The sequence below is a fragment of the Scomber scombrus genome, chromosome 13 (genome assembly GCF_963691925.1).
Source record: "Scomber scombrus chromosome 13, fScoSco1.1, whole genome shotgun sequence".
Taxonomy (NCBI): domain Eukaryota; kingdom Metazoa; phylum Chordata; class Actinopteri; order Scombriformes; family Scombridae; genus Scomber; species Scomber scombrus.
Window position 1 is genome coordinate 21,919,804 of NC_084982.1, and position 18,862 is coordinate 21,938,665.

At 38.4% G+C, this 18,862-nt stretch overlaps 1 protein-coding gene across 1 annotated transcript in view; it reads left to right on the forward strand.

The window, feature by feature from the left end:
• LOC133992635 (partitioning defective 3 homolog B-like) overlaps nt 1-18,862 on the forward strand; it is a gene marked incomplete at its 3' end in the record, with an annotated part of 152,272 nt that overhangs the window by 11,533 nt on the left and 121,877 nt on the right. Inside the window, 2 exon segments of the mRNA XM_062431320.1 lie at nt 2,490-2,531; nt 2,533-2,592. Coding sequence (XP_062287304.1) covers nt 2,490-2,531; nt 2,533-2,592 — 102 coding nt within the window.

An 18,862-nucleotide genomic window follows, 5' to 3' on the forward strand; every position in this document is an offset into this window, starting at 1 on the left:
AACACAAAGATAGGTCCATATATCAGCTGGTGACAGTGAAGAATGACTAAAGTCAGTATTAGTTACTGTATGGTGAGATATTTCCTCACATAAACGAGTGGGCTGCATATCACTCCAATAAAGTTTGGTATACTTGAAGTATGAAATAGTGTGTAAACATTGTTTCTGCTAAACAAACAGTATGTCATCATACTTATCTCAAGCCTTACTAAATAGTAGGACTGGGTATCGGTAATCAATACCTTTTATGATATCGACCGAAACAAATGCATACCTAGTAGTATTGAAATGTCTCCCATCAAGCGATACCTTCAATCGATCCTTTTTGCACCCAGAGCTAGACAATATGACTATATGGACCAAATCACAGCCAATCAACGCAATAATTTGAAGACTTTCAAAATGCATTTGTGTAAAAATCAAATCACTTAGATGTGGAGGACTGGTGGCATTTTCTGCAATTTAATGATTCTATTCACATGATGGGTATTGAATGAAGTACTCACCTGGTATCAGCATCACTCTAAGGGTATTTGGATTAGTACTAGTATCATAATTCTTTAAATGATATCCAGCCCCGTTTTGAGTAGGAACTGATACTGATATTGAGACTCGCAGTGATATCCAGAGACGCAGACCGCTTTGCTCGATCTTACTCTCCTGCTTTTCCCCCTGATGGGAGTTTTTTGAAAAGCATTGACAAGTACGTGACCCTGAAAGAGTGACTTAATGGAGCGCCAACCCTGTAACATTTTGAGTAGTACCTTTCCTTTAGGCTGTGTGTGTTTTCTTTTATATGTGCCTGTGTGTATGTGTGTTGTCTCAATATGTTGTTCAACAAGCAGCTCTATGTAGTCAGCTGTCCAGTGCAGTGTCGGTGTCATTAATCACAGACCCAACACAGCGGAGAAAGAGAGAGAGAGAGAGAGAGAGAGAGAGAGAGAGAGAGAGAGAGAGAGAGGAGAGAGAGAGAGAGAGAGAGAGAGAGAGAGAGAGAGAGAGAGAGAGAGAGAGAGAGAGAGAGAGAGAGAGAGAGAGAGAGAGAGAGGAGAGAGAGAGAGAGAGAGAGAGAGAGAGAGAGAGAGAGAGGGGCTGGAGTTGTAATCTGTACAAGGTACCTAGGGAAAGATGTGGAAGATGTGAGGAGGAAAGTAACAAGAGAGAGGGGGGGGTCTGAGTCTGATAGACTGAATCACAACAACACAGACACACTGGCGGTTGATTTAAATCTATGGGATTTGTGAAATCAGCAAACTTGTTTATTTTTGTTGTCATTTTCAGATGTAACTTTGAAGTTTAAATATATATAATTAAACATGCAGGTTTGACCTATCTAACGTCTCTGCTGTTGTTATTACATGTAATGTGTTTCTTTGCTAGTGTCTTTAGTTTTGTTTTTGTTTTGTGGGGATCAGCTGTAAAACCCACAGCAGACTTTTGAGTTGTTCTTTTGTGTTTGTGAAACTGGATTGAACTGAACTGATTTGAGGTTGTGGGGAAAATGAAACAGACTATATACCGAGTGGATTGAACGCTGAGACTGAATTACACACACTGAAAAACCCAAACCATTTTCCACTCTTTCCCGTTACCTGGCATGCCCGTACACAACAAGACTTAACCATTTTCTCTTCAGTTGAGAAAAGATCTCAGTTGTTCCTCACCCCCGTTTGCTCCGTGCCTATAAATTGTATGTATGTGTCTCAGAGGTTTTCTTCCTGGAAGTTATTGTAAAAAAACATTATGATTGGTTGTATATAAATAAAGAGGAGGCAGGTAATTATAAGAGAAAGCCTTTATGGTTGCTTTGGTTTCATCCAGTTGTTTTAACTCATTTTATTGTTCTATATAATAATACTGAACAAAGAAAAATCAAGATTTCAATTCAAGGTTTTAATTAACCTGTATATTAAATCAAAACCTAATTAATGTTGCTACTTTGAAAAGAGTGTTTCAATGTTTTGTTTACCACATAGTACAATAGGTGTAAATAAAAGTGAAAACCATAAACTATCCTTCACCTGCGCACCTGCTGTGAGATTAAACTGTCTCTCTCAATTGTTTGTTTTTGATGTGTTTTACCCTTTCTTGGTATTTTCTTTTACACCACCAAGTTTGAGGCTTGCACCAGTCTGAACAGTGTCCTTATTACTGAAATATACTGAAATGTTACTATCAACTATTTTGTTAGTTACACCATGAATTAAACCACATAAAAACTTTGGAAAGTAATTAATTAATGTTTTCCAGTGCCTATGTTTAAGGAAAAAGTAAACCGAATTGGTTGTAAACTGAGTACAGTTCATTAAATGTTGTATTGGGTAATACATGTGTCCAACATTTTTAGATTATAATTTGAAGCTTTTTTTTTACCTCTGCATTGATTAATCAGATGATAATACATGGTCTAGACATGATATTTACATAAACAGCCACCATTTAGACAGTAGTTCTAATCGCATTGTTTTTTTGTTTTGTGCTCTATGCAGGAAGGGGACTTCCTGGTTCGGACTCACCATGTTGAATATTGCTGATGGGGGGATTTTGGACCCTGATGATATTCTCAGTGATCTGGTTGAAGACAAGGACAAGGTAAGAACATGCTGCCATTGAATCTGTTTCTTTGTTCCTGCTCCTGCTTTTGATCTGACTTGCAATTAAAGGCATTAGAGGCATATATTTACTTTTTTAGTACAAAAACACATAGAAAGTCAGCAAGATGTTCTGTTGTTTTATGTGACTTAAAGCTGACCACATGACGATGTGTGAGGGAAGATTTTAATAGCCTTTAAATTAAAATGGTCTGTTCACTTTATGACCACCACTAAGAAGAGTACAGAAACATGCATGTGACTAACAGAATACCCAGTGAGACAGTCCATAAAAATAGAAAGAAGTGCCAGACAGGTTGTGTTCTTCTACAGAGAGCTACAAAAATCACTGTATTTAAATCAACTGTCTTTATCTCTCGAATCCTTTTGATGCCTGTCATATAATGCACATGATCCTTTTGATTCATACCCATTAATTAGTGGAAGTGAAACATATACTTGTACAATGTTTGAATGGGTATCAGTGCCTTGTATGTTGTGTAAGTGTGTGTGTGTCCTTGTGCACCGAAAAGTGTATTGAACTGCAGCGGACTGTAAGCCACTCCCTTAGATAGAATATTGCCTCACAAGCAAAATTCAAAGGGAAAAGGTTTTAACTTGCCTCAAGCATTAAGCAGTGTCATTAGCAATTCACTTTCGGAGACTTTGCAAACTCAATCCATATATTCCTCATTTTTCTCATTTTTCCCCTGAGGAATGTGTCATCTTTCATTTTCCCCTTTGGAAAGTCTAGGTTTTTTCATACTCTCTCATAGACTCTGGCATTATTAGAATGTGATAAATGGCCTAGATTATGGGCTTTTTGAACCACGGCTTAGGACCGTAAATGAATCTTGAGCCTTCTCTTGCTGGATCTGCACATTAAAACAGTATCAACACGTTTTAATGAGCCCGTGTCCTATGGTGAACTGAATTTTTCATTTAGGTCACAGCTTGAGAAAGTTGAAGAACCTACTGGCAAGAAAATGTAATGTACAGTGTGTTTTTCCGTCCCCGGCTTGTACTGTATGCCTTTAAGGATGTATAAGGATTTGTTGGAGATTCCCCGAACCAATTAAAAACAAAGTTGCATTAGTTGGCAGTTACTCTCAGGGCTGCAATAACCTTCTGGGGAAGAACTGAAATGATCTCTTCCTCTCACTTTAGCCAGGACACAAGCGTACTCTGTTCATATCAAAATAATCATTCATTTGGTTCAGAGTTTGGGGATCTTTTAACTGTGATATTAGCAGGAGTTCAGCTACAGCAAAATGGAAAATGCTTATAATCTTGTGCTACAAATATGACTAACGAGGACCATCTTTAGAGTAAAGAAATAATATCCACATGATATTTTAGAGGTATTAGATAGCCTTGTTTGTTCTCTCTGCTGGATGACTTTTTCTGATGAGCTCTCAAGTCTTAAAGTGTGTGAGAGGTTACATGACACACTGAGCTGCAGCCCAGCGGACATATGGCTCAGTGACAATAGCAATAATAGAGTCAGGAGACTAGCAACTGATCTACAATTACTTCTGTGAAAGCCTGTGACCATAGTTCTTTAGAAATACAAAGAATAGCAAACACTGGTCCTGCTGCAGACTTGAGTCACTCGCCCTGTGCCTCTGTGATCTTGTTTGTCACCCTTTTTTATGTGGAGGTGTTACAGTGTGGAGTTCCTCCTGAGGTCAGTCAGTAGAGCACTCTACAGTAGCAATCTACTCTTACTACTACATCATCTTTACAGCCTCTCTAGCTGGAAAGAAAAGGTTGTATATGATGTTTGTTTGTTGTATATGATCCTTCAAATGTACTAATTTGAAGGATTCCAGGTCCTGATGTGCACTCATAATATTGAAGCTAGACCAATTTAGTGGCAGATATTAGCTTTTTGCAGATATACCAGTATTGGTGTCTATGGCAGTTGATAATAAACAAGCAATTGCAATACAGTGTCACCGTTATATAGTTTGTTTGTGAGATAAGTAGATTTTTAAAAACTGTATAATGCCCCATTCAGTGAGTATCTTAGTCACAATTTGTGTATGAAGATTGTGGTTTATATTATGCATTCATGTTAAAAAATGATCACAAGCTGATATATTTTTACTGTTTTGTTTAGCCACTTTAGTTTGGTTTAATATCTAGCCCTTAGTGCTCCAATATGTTCTCAAGCTAATCACTAACTTCGTTTGTCAGCCATTTGGTGCTGGCTAGGCAGAGTTTATCAGAGATTATTTTTTACTGATAACAGCTGCCTGCTGTGGCCAGGAACAAGGCTAATGAGAGCGGTGAAATTAAACTAAAAAACTTGCAGGCTGTAGAACTAAAATAATTAGCTGTAAGTCTCAGTGGAGCTCAGGGGAACTGCAACCGACTAGAGCGACTTTGACCTACAGCAATGAGTGACCCCATTTACATTATATACAGTACATTCATTTGATTTTTTTTTGCAATTATAAAAAAATATTACTGCTTTAACTGGGACCTTCCTGCAGTTAAAGGGTCCAACTAACAATTATGTTCCTCAATCAATTAAATATTTAGCCAACATCATTTTGTGTGAACATCGTTGTAAAATACAAAAATATTCAATTTACTGTAATATCATTACAAAAAAAGCAACCCATTTTTACATTAGGAAGCTTAAACAATTCAACAACTGGGTTTTTAACATAAAACATTACTTAAATGATTTACTGATTATTTTTCCATTGATCAGCTAATCGTAATCATTTCAGCTATATTATAGGTTGGTATAGTTATGCTGATGGTGAGCGTTGTGCCAATAATTTGATGTCTAAAAAGGAGAAGTGCATTGGTCTGGCTGGAAGACTAGATAAGCGTTAAATCATTTGAATAGCTGGAGTTAAAGCTGGTTAAACAGGTTTCTGTGTTAAAGCTGGAGTTCTAGTCATTGCAAATTAATGTGTGAGACAGATCCCAATACATACAGTATCTGTAGTGTGTGACAACTGCTTTACATTTTTTTATCCGCTGAACTTCCTCGTCAAACAGCCATTAACAAAGGGTTCATAATGCTTCATGTTCATGTCCTTTTAAAGAGGCAAAACATACCTTTCGCTGCATGTAATCCAAATATTTAAGCATGTGCATACTACAAAATATAAATTTCAATACTGAGATCAAATAAAGTGGGACAAAATAATTCTCTAAAAACACATATAGTGATACGTATACACACACACACACACACACACACACACACACACACACACACACACACACACACACACACACACACACACACACACACACACACACACACACACACACACACACACACACACACACACACACACAGAGAAATAAACCGTACAGAATGACACCCAGCAATACACACTGTTGAGCACCGCAGATTGCATATGAAATGAAAGTGTGAAATATTCATTGGATTTTGAAGCGAGGCTCTCATAGTATTACTGAGCTGAGATGAATAAATGGCTCCTAATCCCAGATGAGTGTTTTACTGTAGGGAGACCAAGGCTGCCTGGGTTTAGGTTTAAAACCACACACACACACACAGAAAAAAAGAAAAAGAAAAACCATACGATTTTTGAGGTCTGCTGTAGACACAGGTCAGAAATACAGTTTAATAAATCCATGCCTGAACTATAGGGATTTATTTGAAAGAGAGCTCTAATTTGAACATTTTTGGAGGTATTAATTTAACAACTGAGAGGAACATTTGGATATGCTCTCTAAATTGGGGGTATCTCTTTATTGTATCTCTATATTTCTGTGTATTTAATAGAAACATGCTGTATAATATAACAATAGAACAGACAATATAATAGTGAACAACAAATCATCTGCAGCACTAACATTCCTTCCAAATACCTGAAAGTGTCATGACAGGAACACAGCATGTTAAAAGATGATTTATATTTTGGGAAGCACACTTGTCTGTCATCTAACCTGCTGTTCGATGAAAGGACTGATATTAATTTAATCTCTGTCAGGTCTAGAACAGTCATAACATTAGTTTAGTTTGAGTTAGATCAACTCAAAGAATGAAATCTTAGGAAAACTGTTATCCCAATTTGTTTCCCTAACAAACTTACACAAGACAATAATTGAATCTGAATGGGAGAATTCGAAATGTATTTGGGGCTTTGTGGGCAAAAATACAAGATCAGAGCCTTTGATATGAGTGCAGTGCAAATGCTTTTCCATAACACAGCATGGTTTATGAACCTTAATAAATAGTCACACCTTTAGTCCAAGCACTAAAACTACACCTTTGTCTTAGAAATCAAGTTTAGTGACCCTCAATATATCTTTTTAAAGGAATAAAGTTCACAATATGAATGTCTTAAATCAATAGTATTGTTCCATAACATATTACGTTCAGATAAACTTTAAAGGCATTTGAAAGGGATTATAATGGTCAGTATGAACACAGGTACCTGACTGTTGTTATATAGACTTGACAGACTTGAAAAATTGTGAACCCTTTAAAGGACCAGCACATAAGATTTAGGTGCATCTAGCTTTGAGGTTGCAGACTGCGACCAATTGAATAGCCCCCACATGTTTCCACCTCCTCCGAGCATCTATGAGAAGCTATGGTGGCAGGGAATCTTGAGAAATAGGTTTTCTTTGTTCTGGGCTACTATAGAAACATGGCGGACTCTGTGGAAAGAGACCTGCTCCCTATGTAGATATAAAGGGCTCAGTTGAAGGCAATGAAAACACAGTGATTCATGGTTCAGGTGATTATACACTAATTAAAACATACTTATGAATTTTATACTCCATTTCTGCTGACTCCATTGTACTAAATGCCACTAAATGTTACATACTGCACTTTTAGGGCCACGTCCACGTCCACATCAATTCCAAACATATGGATAAATGGTACCATTATAGGAGCTGAAAAATAACTTGTTACTTTTTTATATGTGTGGTGTGCAAGTTCACCTTTAGACCACCGCTGCCACCTACACCCCTCACACCTACCAGTTTTTTTTTCTCCATTACCCTAATGACTCCCTTGCATGTTGTTTTTCAAGCCCACTCACAGTTTTATGTCAAAGAAAATGAAAAGTAAGCAGGAAATATGGATTCCCATCAGCATTTTCAATGTAGCTGGAAGTGTAATTCCTAATGTATTTTTCCCACATTGTAGATATTGCAAGAACAGCCTCACAGACAGCAGGGTTTGTGTAAAATGTTCGCTGGTAATGGAGAGAGAGGTGAAATGCAGTTGCCTTGTATGATATTGCTGTTAGTTCTGGGACATTAATATTACATATACTTGTTCACACACACACACACACACACACACACACACACACACACACACACACACACACACACACACACACACACACACACACACACACGCACACGCACAGCATGCATCCCTGTGCACACATCAGTGTTAAACACAAGTATTCCTGTATTAAGCATACACACACATGATCACAGCAAGCATCCATTTACTGTACCTTTCTATGAGCATATTAGTATGCAGGATGTACGTGTGTGAGTTTATATGAGCTGTACACACAGTAGATGAGTTGTAGCATGAATTCACTGACAAATAACCGAAACTGTACATACACTGTTACTGTTAACAGCTATACTGCTAACAGCATATCTCTGCTCCATTCGCTGCAGCCTCACTGTGAAATAGACGCTCTCTCTCTGTCTCTCTCTGTTGACCGCACTCTCGCTTTGCTCTTACTTAAAGGAGCTATGCTTTTTTTTTTAACAATATATTTATTGGGTTTTTTTTTTTATATACACATTAAACATAAAACATACAGTCACAGGGACAGTGACATTATGAACATCCCTCCTCCCCCCACCCTCAACAGTATAAACATTCAAGGAATGAAAAACAAACATAATAGATACATAAATAAGTAAATAATAATAATAGTGATGATAATAATAATAGTAATAATAATATTAAATAAATAAATAAATAAATAATAATAATAATAATAATGTGAAAAATAAATAAAACAAAATCAATAGTGGTCCTGTTTATTCATACCGCAAGCGCAAGTTTAATCGTTGATACCTGTCTGATCACTCTCCAGAAACTGCATAAAACCATCCCATATCTCTCTAAACCTGTTTAGTTTCCCTTTGGTCAGATACGTTAATTTCTCCAGTGTCAAACATGACGCCATTTCCTGTAGCCACATTCCATATGTAGGGCTGTCCAAACTTTTCCACCTCAGTGCAATGGCTCTCCTAGCCTGAAGCAAGGATAGATCAATAATGGGAGCATTTTTGCGACCCGGTACAAAATTATCAGGATAAATACCTAATATACAGAGCTTTGGCTCAAGTGGGACCACCATGTTAGTCATACGTGATATCATGCAAGTTACATCTTTCCAAAATGATTGAATTTTTTGGCATTCCCACATGCAGTGCAGCAGAGTGCCAACACTATCATTACACTTAGTACAGCTGTCGGGAATGTTGGGGTTGTAAAGATGTAGTTTTACAGGTGTCACATAAGTTCTGAATAGCCACTTGTATTGTATGAGTTTTAGTGCTGTATTTATAGTCTTTGTTTGTGCCTTTAGACAAGCATTTTCCCATTCATTTTCTGTAATGTTTATTCCTAAGTCGCCTCTCCATGCATTAAGTCTACAGTAAGAATTGTCCTTCGATTTGGTTCGTAACATAACATACAATGCTGACAGTTGACCTCGGCCATCCTTATTGCTTACAATACACTTCTCTATAACTGACATGGAGGGTCTATCCAGGGAGTGGGCCTGTGATTTTATGAAACTCCTTAATTGTAAGTATTTAAAGAAATGATTCCTAGGTATGTCATATTTACAGACCAATTGATCAAAAGTCATTAGATTCCCATCTATGTATAGGTCAGCTATTTTACATAAACCTTTGTTAGCCCATTGTTTAAATCCACCATCCGCTCTACCAGGTAAAAAGTTTTCATTACCCCACATTGGGGCAAATTGAGAGAGTTTAGGTGCATCTCCAGTATAGGCATGTGCCTCATGCCAAACAGAGAGGGTATTTTTTACAAAGGGGTTTTTTGTCTGTTTCTTGAATTTTTTAACATGAGTAGAATACAAGTATGACTGAAGAGGTAGACCGGATGTTGTTGCGCGTTCAATAGCTAACCATGCTGGAGGTTCAGAAGCAGAGAAATAAAACATTGCTGTACGTAATTGTGCTGCCCAGTAGTACCATTGTAGATTAGGGACTTGAAGTCCACCACCATCATAGGGAAGATATAATAAGGAGAGCCGTAATCTTGGACGTCTGTTGCTCCATATAAAATTTGAGAACAGCTTTCTGAGTTTACAAAAAAAGGATTGTGGAAGTGGGAGAGGAATAGATTGAAATAGGTGGAGAAATTTGGGCAAAATTGACATTTTAAGAACATTAATGCGGCCTAACATGGAGATGGGCATGGGCATCCATCTATTCAGAGATTCAGTAATGGACTGTACTAAAGGATCATAATTAGAGGCAATAATATTTTCAATTTCTGGAACAATATTGACCCCCAAGTATGTAAAACCCCTTTGAGAAGCTGAGAAGGGCGAGATAATCTGTGGGTTTTGTCTCTCATTCTTATTCAAAAATAAAATATTGGATTTGGATTTATTAACTCTATAGCCTGAGAATTTTCCGAAGGTCTCTATAACTTTAACCAATACTGGTACAGATGATGCAAGGCTGGTCAAATAAATAATAACATCGTCTGCAAAAAGTGAAATTTTATGCTCTGTTTCTTTTATTTTCACCCCTAGGATTCTTGGATGTTGCCGGATGGCCAGGGCTAGTGGCTCAATAGCAAACAAAAATAAAAGAGGGGACAGGGGGCAGCCTTGTCGCGTGCCTCTGTGTAATCTAAATGGTTGGGATATCTGATTGTTTGTCAATATCTCGGCTGTTGGATTTGTATATAGGAGCTTCAGCCATTTAAGATAACTATCCCCCAATCCAAATCTTGCCAGGACCCCCATCAGGTATTTCCATTCAATCCTGTCGAAGGCCTTTTCGGCATCAAGCGACAGGATTGCATTATCTTTAGCATCATACCTTTCATATAATATATTTAATACTCTGCGTATATTATGAAATGCTTGGCGTCCAAGAACAAAACCGTTCTGGTCATTGGGAATCAGGGATGGAACATACTTCTCTAACCTCCTCGCTAAGGCCTTACAGAGTATTTTGGTGTCGCAACACATTAGGGATAGAGGACGATAAGATCCCCTTTCTGTGGGTGGTTTGCCAGGCTTTGGGACCAAGGTAATTAGTGCAGTTCGTAGGGTTGGAGGTAGGATTCCTGACTCATATGCTTCCTCAAACATTTCTAGCAAGGGGGGGAGCAGTTTATCTGGGAACAATTTATAGATTTCTATTGGGATCCCATCTGGACCTGGGGTCTTTCCACTTTTCATGTTGCGGACGGCTTCTGACATTTCATCAACCGTTAAACGTTTGTCCAGTTTAGTTTTGTCGTGATCTGTCATAGTTGGAATGTCTAGTTTGTCCAGAAATTCAGACTGTAACTGTGTGTCGTCTGGGTATTCTGATCGATAAAGGGATTCATAAAATGTTCTAAAGGAGGAGTTAATTTCAACTGGATCCACTGTATGCTCTCCATTTTCTAGCTGAATTGAATTTATAGTTCTATGTGACTGCATTTTTTTAATTCTCCATGCAAGTAGCTTGCCAGCCTTATCTCCTTGGTCATAATAAGACTGTTTCAGCCAAAGGAGATTTGCTGCAATTTTATTAGTAGACAGTTCTTTATACCTAGTTCTCAACAAAAGGAGCTCCTTATGTTTCTCTGGACTGTCATTTTGGTATAGGTCTAGCTCCAGAGCTTTAATCTGAGTTTCAAGGCTGGTTAGTTCTCTATAGTGGGACTTTGACTTATAACTTGTATAGCTTATCATTACACCCCTAACATACGCTTTAAATGCCTCCCACCGCGTGGCCGCACTGGTCTGGTCTGTGTTGACACAAAAGTAGTTATCTATATTAACACCAAGAAATTTGACAAATTCGGGATCTTGAAGCCATTTTGTTTGGAGGCGCCATCTGGGAGGGCACCTGGCAAGTCCTGGTATATTAAGAGTAAGTGATATGGGAGCATGATCAGATAATACTATACTGTCGTAAGCACATTCCTTCACATGAGGTAGTAGACTCATGGAAATCAGAAAGTAATCAATACGTGATGAAGTTTTATAAGTACTGGAGTAACATGAAAACTCCTTTTTATTAGGATGGAGTTTCCTCCAGACCTCAATTAGGTTAAGATCATTTATAGACTGAAGCAGAACCTTTCTGGCTTGCGAATGAGAAGCATCAACACTTGTGGAGCGGTCCTTCAGTGGGTCCAGCACACAGTTACAGTCACCACCAATTATATATTGTCCGGGAGTAGAGGATATAGTGAGAAATAAATTCCTAAAAAAGGTGGGATTATCCATATTGGGTCCATAGACATTTACTAGGGTAATTTGGGAAGTCAATATTGTTCCTTGTAGAATAATGTATCTGCCTGCTGAGTCAACTACTTCATGGCTGAGCCTAAAGGGGACTGATTTATGAATTAAAATAATAACCCCTCTGGCTTGGGAGTTAAATGGGGCTGCAAAGACTTGTCCCGGCCATCTTTTTTTAACTTTAGTCATTTCAATCAAATGTGTTTCCTGCAGGAAGATAATTTGAGATTTAAGTAATCTAATTCTGCCTAATACCTGTTTTAATTTAACCAGTTTATTCAATCCTCTGACATTCCAGGATGTGATCTTAATCTCTGACTCACCTATCATTAAGCTTAAAAGTAGCTATGCAGCAGGGTATTCCATGAAAACCAACATTCCCTCTCTTTTTTATCAAACAGGAAAACAGTATATGAAGAAAGTAAGAAAAAACAAAACAAAAAAAACAGTGACCACATAAATACAGTAAGGAAAAACCCCTGAGAACCCCTATGCATTTCCCCAACTGAAATACATTATGACCCCTTAGGTAACTACAGACTTCGGTTATTTTAGACACCTGATCCTCATAGTGAGGAGCAGTGTGGCGTGAGAACTTTATGAGCCCCATTCCCGCAAGGGCTCCAGCCAACTATTAAATAATCTGACCATTTGAACATTTCTGAGAACATGTAATGGGCCTTGCCTCTTGATATGTCAACATAAGACTGTTATCAAATAAGGAGATAAGAAATGACAGAGTAAAATAGCTTCGCTAGAGAGAGAAAAAAAATAAAATAAAATAAAATAAAAAGTTCAGATTAAACCAAACTGAGATTTATCATCATTATTATAAGGCAGATTAATTTGTATATTTAGGCGTCAGGTCATTTTTACGCAGCCGTTCAGAAACGAATAATTTCCAATATTGCACCGCATAATTGGACTGGCAGTTAACATTACAGGGTACCGCATTGATAGCTTGTCACAACCTGTCAGTCACTATGAAGTTATTCAGCCTGCCAATCATCCTGACGTTACTCTGTCATGTTTACCTCTGGCCACCTGGAAGCAGTAAGTGACGGAATAGCCCCGGTGCAGTATTCTGTTCAGTCTACTCATCATCCGGCGCCGACGTGGAGGCGGTATCTCTCTTGATGCTTTGGACAAACTTTTCTGCGTCGGGGGCTGACGTGAATGAATGTCGCTGGCCGTTGTGTGTGACTACCAGGATGGCCGGGTAGAACATGCCGTAGCGCAGACCCATGGATTGTAGCTGTCTTTTCACTGCGTCGAAGAGCCGCTGCTGCCGGTGAGTTTCCGCTGAATAGTCTGGGTAGAATCGGACAGTGTGGTTTTCAAACTTCACGTCTCCCAGTCTTCGGGCTGCTCGCATAACTTTTTCTTTTTCTCTGTAGTTGAGGAATCTCATAATTACCGCTCTTGGTTTTGAATCCTGTCCAGCGATAAGTCGCCCTATCCTGTGCGCTCTCTCGATGACGGGAGGGGAGGGAAAGATGTCTGTGCCAAGAGCTTTTTGTAGCCATATTTCTAAAAAAGCGCACATATCTTGACCCTCAGCTTTTTCGGGGATGCCAATGATTCTTAAGTTGTTGCGTCGTCCTCTATTTTCCTGCTCTTCCACTCTGCTTTCCAGCGTAGCACATTTCTCTTTCAGCGTTTTAATAGTGCTGTGCATAGCGTGCAGGTCATCCTCAGCCCTCCCAATTCTGTCTTCGGTTTCTGTTATCCTGTGAGCTTGGGTTTGTAGTTCGTTCTTTAGTCCACCTATCCCGGCGAGCACATCTTCGAATTTCTCTGTGAAGTCCTTTTTCATCGAGCGTATGGCGCTGAGAACCTCAGTGTTGAGCTCAGCTGTTGCGGCGTCTGTCTTCTCCATGCTGGGGGTAGACGGGCTAGCTGTAGCTTTCGAAGTAGCTTGCGGAGTTGCTGGCGATTTCAAAGTCGTTGAACCTTGCCAAGCAGTTCTTCGAGATCTCCTAACCATTAGACTGGTCGGTGGTGTTGTATCGTTTCAAATTATGTGAGGTTTGAACTGTTTGTGGTCTCGTGAATAATTGGTTCAATAAGTTAGCTTCGGAGCCTCACCAGGGCGCGTCTCACCAGCACCACGCCATAACCGGAAGTCCCTAAAATAGCCAAAAACTGTACATACACTGTTACTGTTAACAGCTATACTGCTAACAGCATATCTCTGCTCCATTCGCTGCAGCCTCACTGTGAAATAGACGCTCTCTCTCTGTCTCTCTCTGTTGACCGCACTCTCGCTTTGCTCTTACTTAAAGGAGCTATGCTACTCGTGTAACACATTTTTGGTTAGAAAACATCTTAAAATACATTAAAAAGAAAAAATTCCCCATGCTTAGCCCTGGTGGGGGGGTCAACTTAAGCCTGGCATGTTCATGTTGTCAGTTTCTGTATGCAGTTTACTTGAAATTATTAATTTGGAAAATGGGACACAGGTTAGCTGTGGAGCATGGTATATTTCTATTATATTGTGACTAATTGTACCAGTCATTATTTAGCTTATTGTCATCTGGACACACACATGCACTGATAGCCAGTATTTTATACTATGTACTACATTGTTAATCAGCTGTAGATACTATTAGCCTTCAAAAGTACTTCCTGCTTGTTCCACTTCTATCCATTCATTAATTTCCTGCTGCTTATCTGAGACCAGGTCATGGTAGCATTAGACTGAGTAAAGAAACTCAGACATCCTTCTCCCCGCCAATGCCCTCCAGATCCTCCTGGGGGATCCCAAGGTGTTGCCAGCCAAGGCGAGATATGTAGTCTCTCCAGGGTGTTCTGGGTCTTCCCCAGGGTCTCTGACCTGTTGGACGTGCCCAGAATACCTCCACAGAGAGACGTCCAGGGTTAGGAGGTTCCACTTGTAACAAAATTAGCCTTTTATATCTTTGATGAGTGAATTTAGGTAGCTTCTTTTTATGTTGGCCTTCTCCCATAGTAGTATTATTCATAACAGATGATACACATTTTAGTGTGGTTTATGACACATCTCCAAAATAAACTTGCAGTGGTCAGTTTATTGGCTACATGTGGTTAAAAGTCATGCAGTTTAATACAGCAGCCCTGAGTTAACCTTCATGTTCAGTTTTTATTGAAACATTAATAGAAAAATGTTCATTCAAATTTTAAGGTCAGTGTGGATGCTCAGGTATTTGAGGCAATTAAAATGCTTTATGTCAAGTGATATTAATATTTAATTCAGAGTATCTGATGTCAACACTTTTTCAGTTATTAACTACTAACTGGCCAAAATTGTTTATAAATATTAAACAAAATGTTCAAATATGTTTAAGTATTAAAATGTGTCAACTAGTCAGTATTTAGTAGATGCTCTTTTAAAAATGAATGTCTTGAGTCTATGTGCAGTCGAGGTGTTTATCGGCTTTGCAAATCTGTATACTGCAATTTTTCTATCAGCAGTCGCTTGACTGATTCTCATTAAATACAGTTTATTTGTCGCTGTTATTATAGAAATCCACTATTTCCACTATTTCCACTATCAGTTACGTTCATTCAGTCACGTAAGCCCGCTGACTTCATTTTTCTTGCCACAGCAATCCCTGTCCTCATTTTACTTTAAATAGAAATGATCCAAATGAGTTGCGTGCAGTGAATAATACAGTGCAATACAATGCATATTAAATATGGGAAGAACACTGCAATGGTATTGGATCATAACTCTGTATTAGCAGATTAGCCTGGGCTGAGGCATCTGTATTAGGAGAGGAGAAAATGGATCTGTGCACATCGTTGATGTGTTTCTGCTTATACAGTGTTATGATGTTCAAAAACCGAAGTTTTGGTCTCACAAAGCCTCTTTCTTTTTTCTTTAGAGTATCCCACTAGCCCTCTGACAAACATTAGTCCAGATGTCACGTCCATTTTATCGACATAAAGTTGCAACAAAACACCCAGGCAGCAGTTGTTTGCTGTCTGGGTGTCCCTTTTTCAGTGATTGTGATGATTTGCTCTGCTGTGCAGTGCCTGCACTTGAATAACCTTGTCAAGGATTAGTTTATTATGTTAGCACAGAAACTTAGCATGGGTATCAGAAGAAAGAAGGGTTTGTAAGATCTCCTGTGTTCCTGGGGTTATCCAGCGGACACTTCCTCAAAGAAATGTAGTTCAGCGTAGACCTACAATGCCACCAGAGTGTCATTTTCTGGAAAACGGTTTGTAAATTGCTTTGTAAATCCTGTTACAATACACTTTGAATTGATCAAACTTGAGCACGTCTGGCGATTATACTGTCTGTCTGGCTGGTAAGATGAAACAACCTTTAACAGTGTGACTTGGAGACGGTAAAATGGGACAGTTGGTGGATTCAAGCCAACTCAGTGGGGAGTACATTGTGTGTGTGTGTTTGAGTGTATTTTCACCCACATGTGACAGTGTTAGTTTTCCAGTCAGCCAAAACTACTTTTAAGAATAGACAAACAGCTAATTTTTCATTTTTCTTTCAGTAATATTAAAATAATGTAGTCATTTGGACTCTTGCATTAACTCTTATGTTTTGTCTGTCAGATTTCCTTTGTGTTGTTCTGGATCATATTGACATCACATGAGGAGATAGTCGGATTAGGGTGGGGACAGATGAACAGACAGACTGGCATTCATATATAGTTTGGAGTCTTGGCATAGTGACTAAAACTATAAGCTGCCTTTAAAATGTGCAAGGAACATGGACTTCATTTTTCAACAAAACAAGAAGCTCAACCTTTATATTAAAAAAAAAGAGCCCATTAAGAAACTGAACATGTATCAGGCCATAGTCAAACTCCCAGTGTGAAACATTTGCAGCAGACTGTCAAATGGACTAAATCAGCACACGCTGAGAAAGCATGAGTCTGAGGAAATGGAATATTACTTTTGTTAAGGTAGTTTTTGTCCCTTAATATAGTGTATTTCATTTTGATTGTCATTTTTATTTTGCTGGTTTTTCCTCATTTGAGTTTCTAGGCTAGATTTTAAATCAAAACATGATCGAAACACTCACCCCAAAAAATCTAATTCCATGTCTCACTGTCTATATTCTTTTTTATTTAATAAAAATAATCTCTTTTCCTCTTCTAACAACTCTTAGCAACTTTGAAATGATTTGTCTGCTAGTTAAACCATAATAATTAAAATAATTAAAGGTCACAACAATACCAGAATCATTAACAAAGTAGCCAAATCTCTGTTAATGAGGAGATTATTCAGAGCAGGTTCCCCCGTTCTCAGGCCCGTCCCTCCCGTCTGTGCTTTGTAATTCTACAGTTTTCCACAGCTATGAACATGAAAACTCTGCTGATTTGTGGTAAATAACACAAGCTGCTGCTGTTAACAGATGCATATTTGTAAAACTTGCTAATTTATTTCTGTCTCTCTGTCTAAGCACTGCCTTTGTAACTTATAGCATGCATGCACATTAATACTATATTTTCAAGATGTGATAGTTCTCGATACGAATAAATCTATTAAGGCCTCACAAAAATGTTCATTTAGCAAGTGTGAGTGAGAAGTGATAATGTTGCACTGCTGCATAATTTATTTGGACGTGCACATACACAGACACATAACCACACATACAAAAGTAATGTATGTAAAGATTGACTGCTGTCATCACTGATTGCATGAACTCATAATGGCATTTACAATGGAGCTGGAATATAATTGTTTAGACATTAATCATTACATATCATTTTAGTTTAACTTTTTTATGAGGAATATAATGTTCAAATGCAGTTTCTGTTTCATTTGAAAAGCACAATAGACGATTAATTTTATGTTTCATGTGCTGTTGTCTTCTGTGTGTGTATGTAAGCTTACTGTACAAAATGTATAATTGTTGCCTGTAGCCTGTAGGATTGGACTGATCCTGAAAGTTGTTCCAATGTAAGCTGTATATGGAAAAATGTTGAAAATGAAACATTCTGAGATACATGATTTACATGTTGATCAATTGTCTGTGCCTAATCAGTCCTAAGTAACCTACATCAGGTGTGGAGTGTTGGGAATATAAGAGGGGGAGAGTGGAAGAGGACATGATATTGGAAATTACAAGAACCTGAGAGCTTAATGAAAGAAAGGAGTAAAGGAGAAGTGTAAGGGTTTATATTAGGGATGGTGCTTGGAAGGCATGGAGAATTTCCCTAGAAGTTTCCCTTCTAATTTTGATTTTTAATTTTTAAATGTATTTATATCAGCGACAATGTACAAGATACATTAATCTCAAAAAAGAGAAAAGATGCTTTGTACCAGATTTAGCCACCCGCTAATTTCCATCTGTAGTCCCTGGGCAGGTAAAGGCAACCTTTCCCCACCTTTTTAATGGTGTGTTCAGGCAAAGTCGATGGAAAGACATGATTAGACGCGCCTGGGGAAGCTGAATTGACACCAAGACATGTCCGTGCGAGTTCAAGTAAAAATTTTGCATGTTTTATAAATCTGCTCCATAAATGTATACAGGCAAGAAGAGAAAAAGAGAGACACTAGAAAAAAAACACATTCTGGTCAGTTAAATTTAACACAAACAAAAAGACACAGTCGGTGCTTCTGTTGCTAGCTAGTTAACAGCCAACCTGCTGTTGGCGTTTTGACTGTTTGAGGCGAATAAAGAAAAACACTCCTGTGGTCTAACTCGTGTTGAGTGATGCAAGGTGGACATTTTCTTTGGATTCTGTCAGAATATCATAAGAAAAGCTCGGCAGATATAGCAATCGAAGAAATGATTTACCTCCATTTGGTGCTGTCACTGAGATCTGA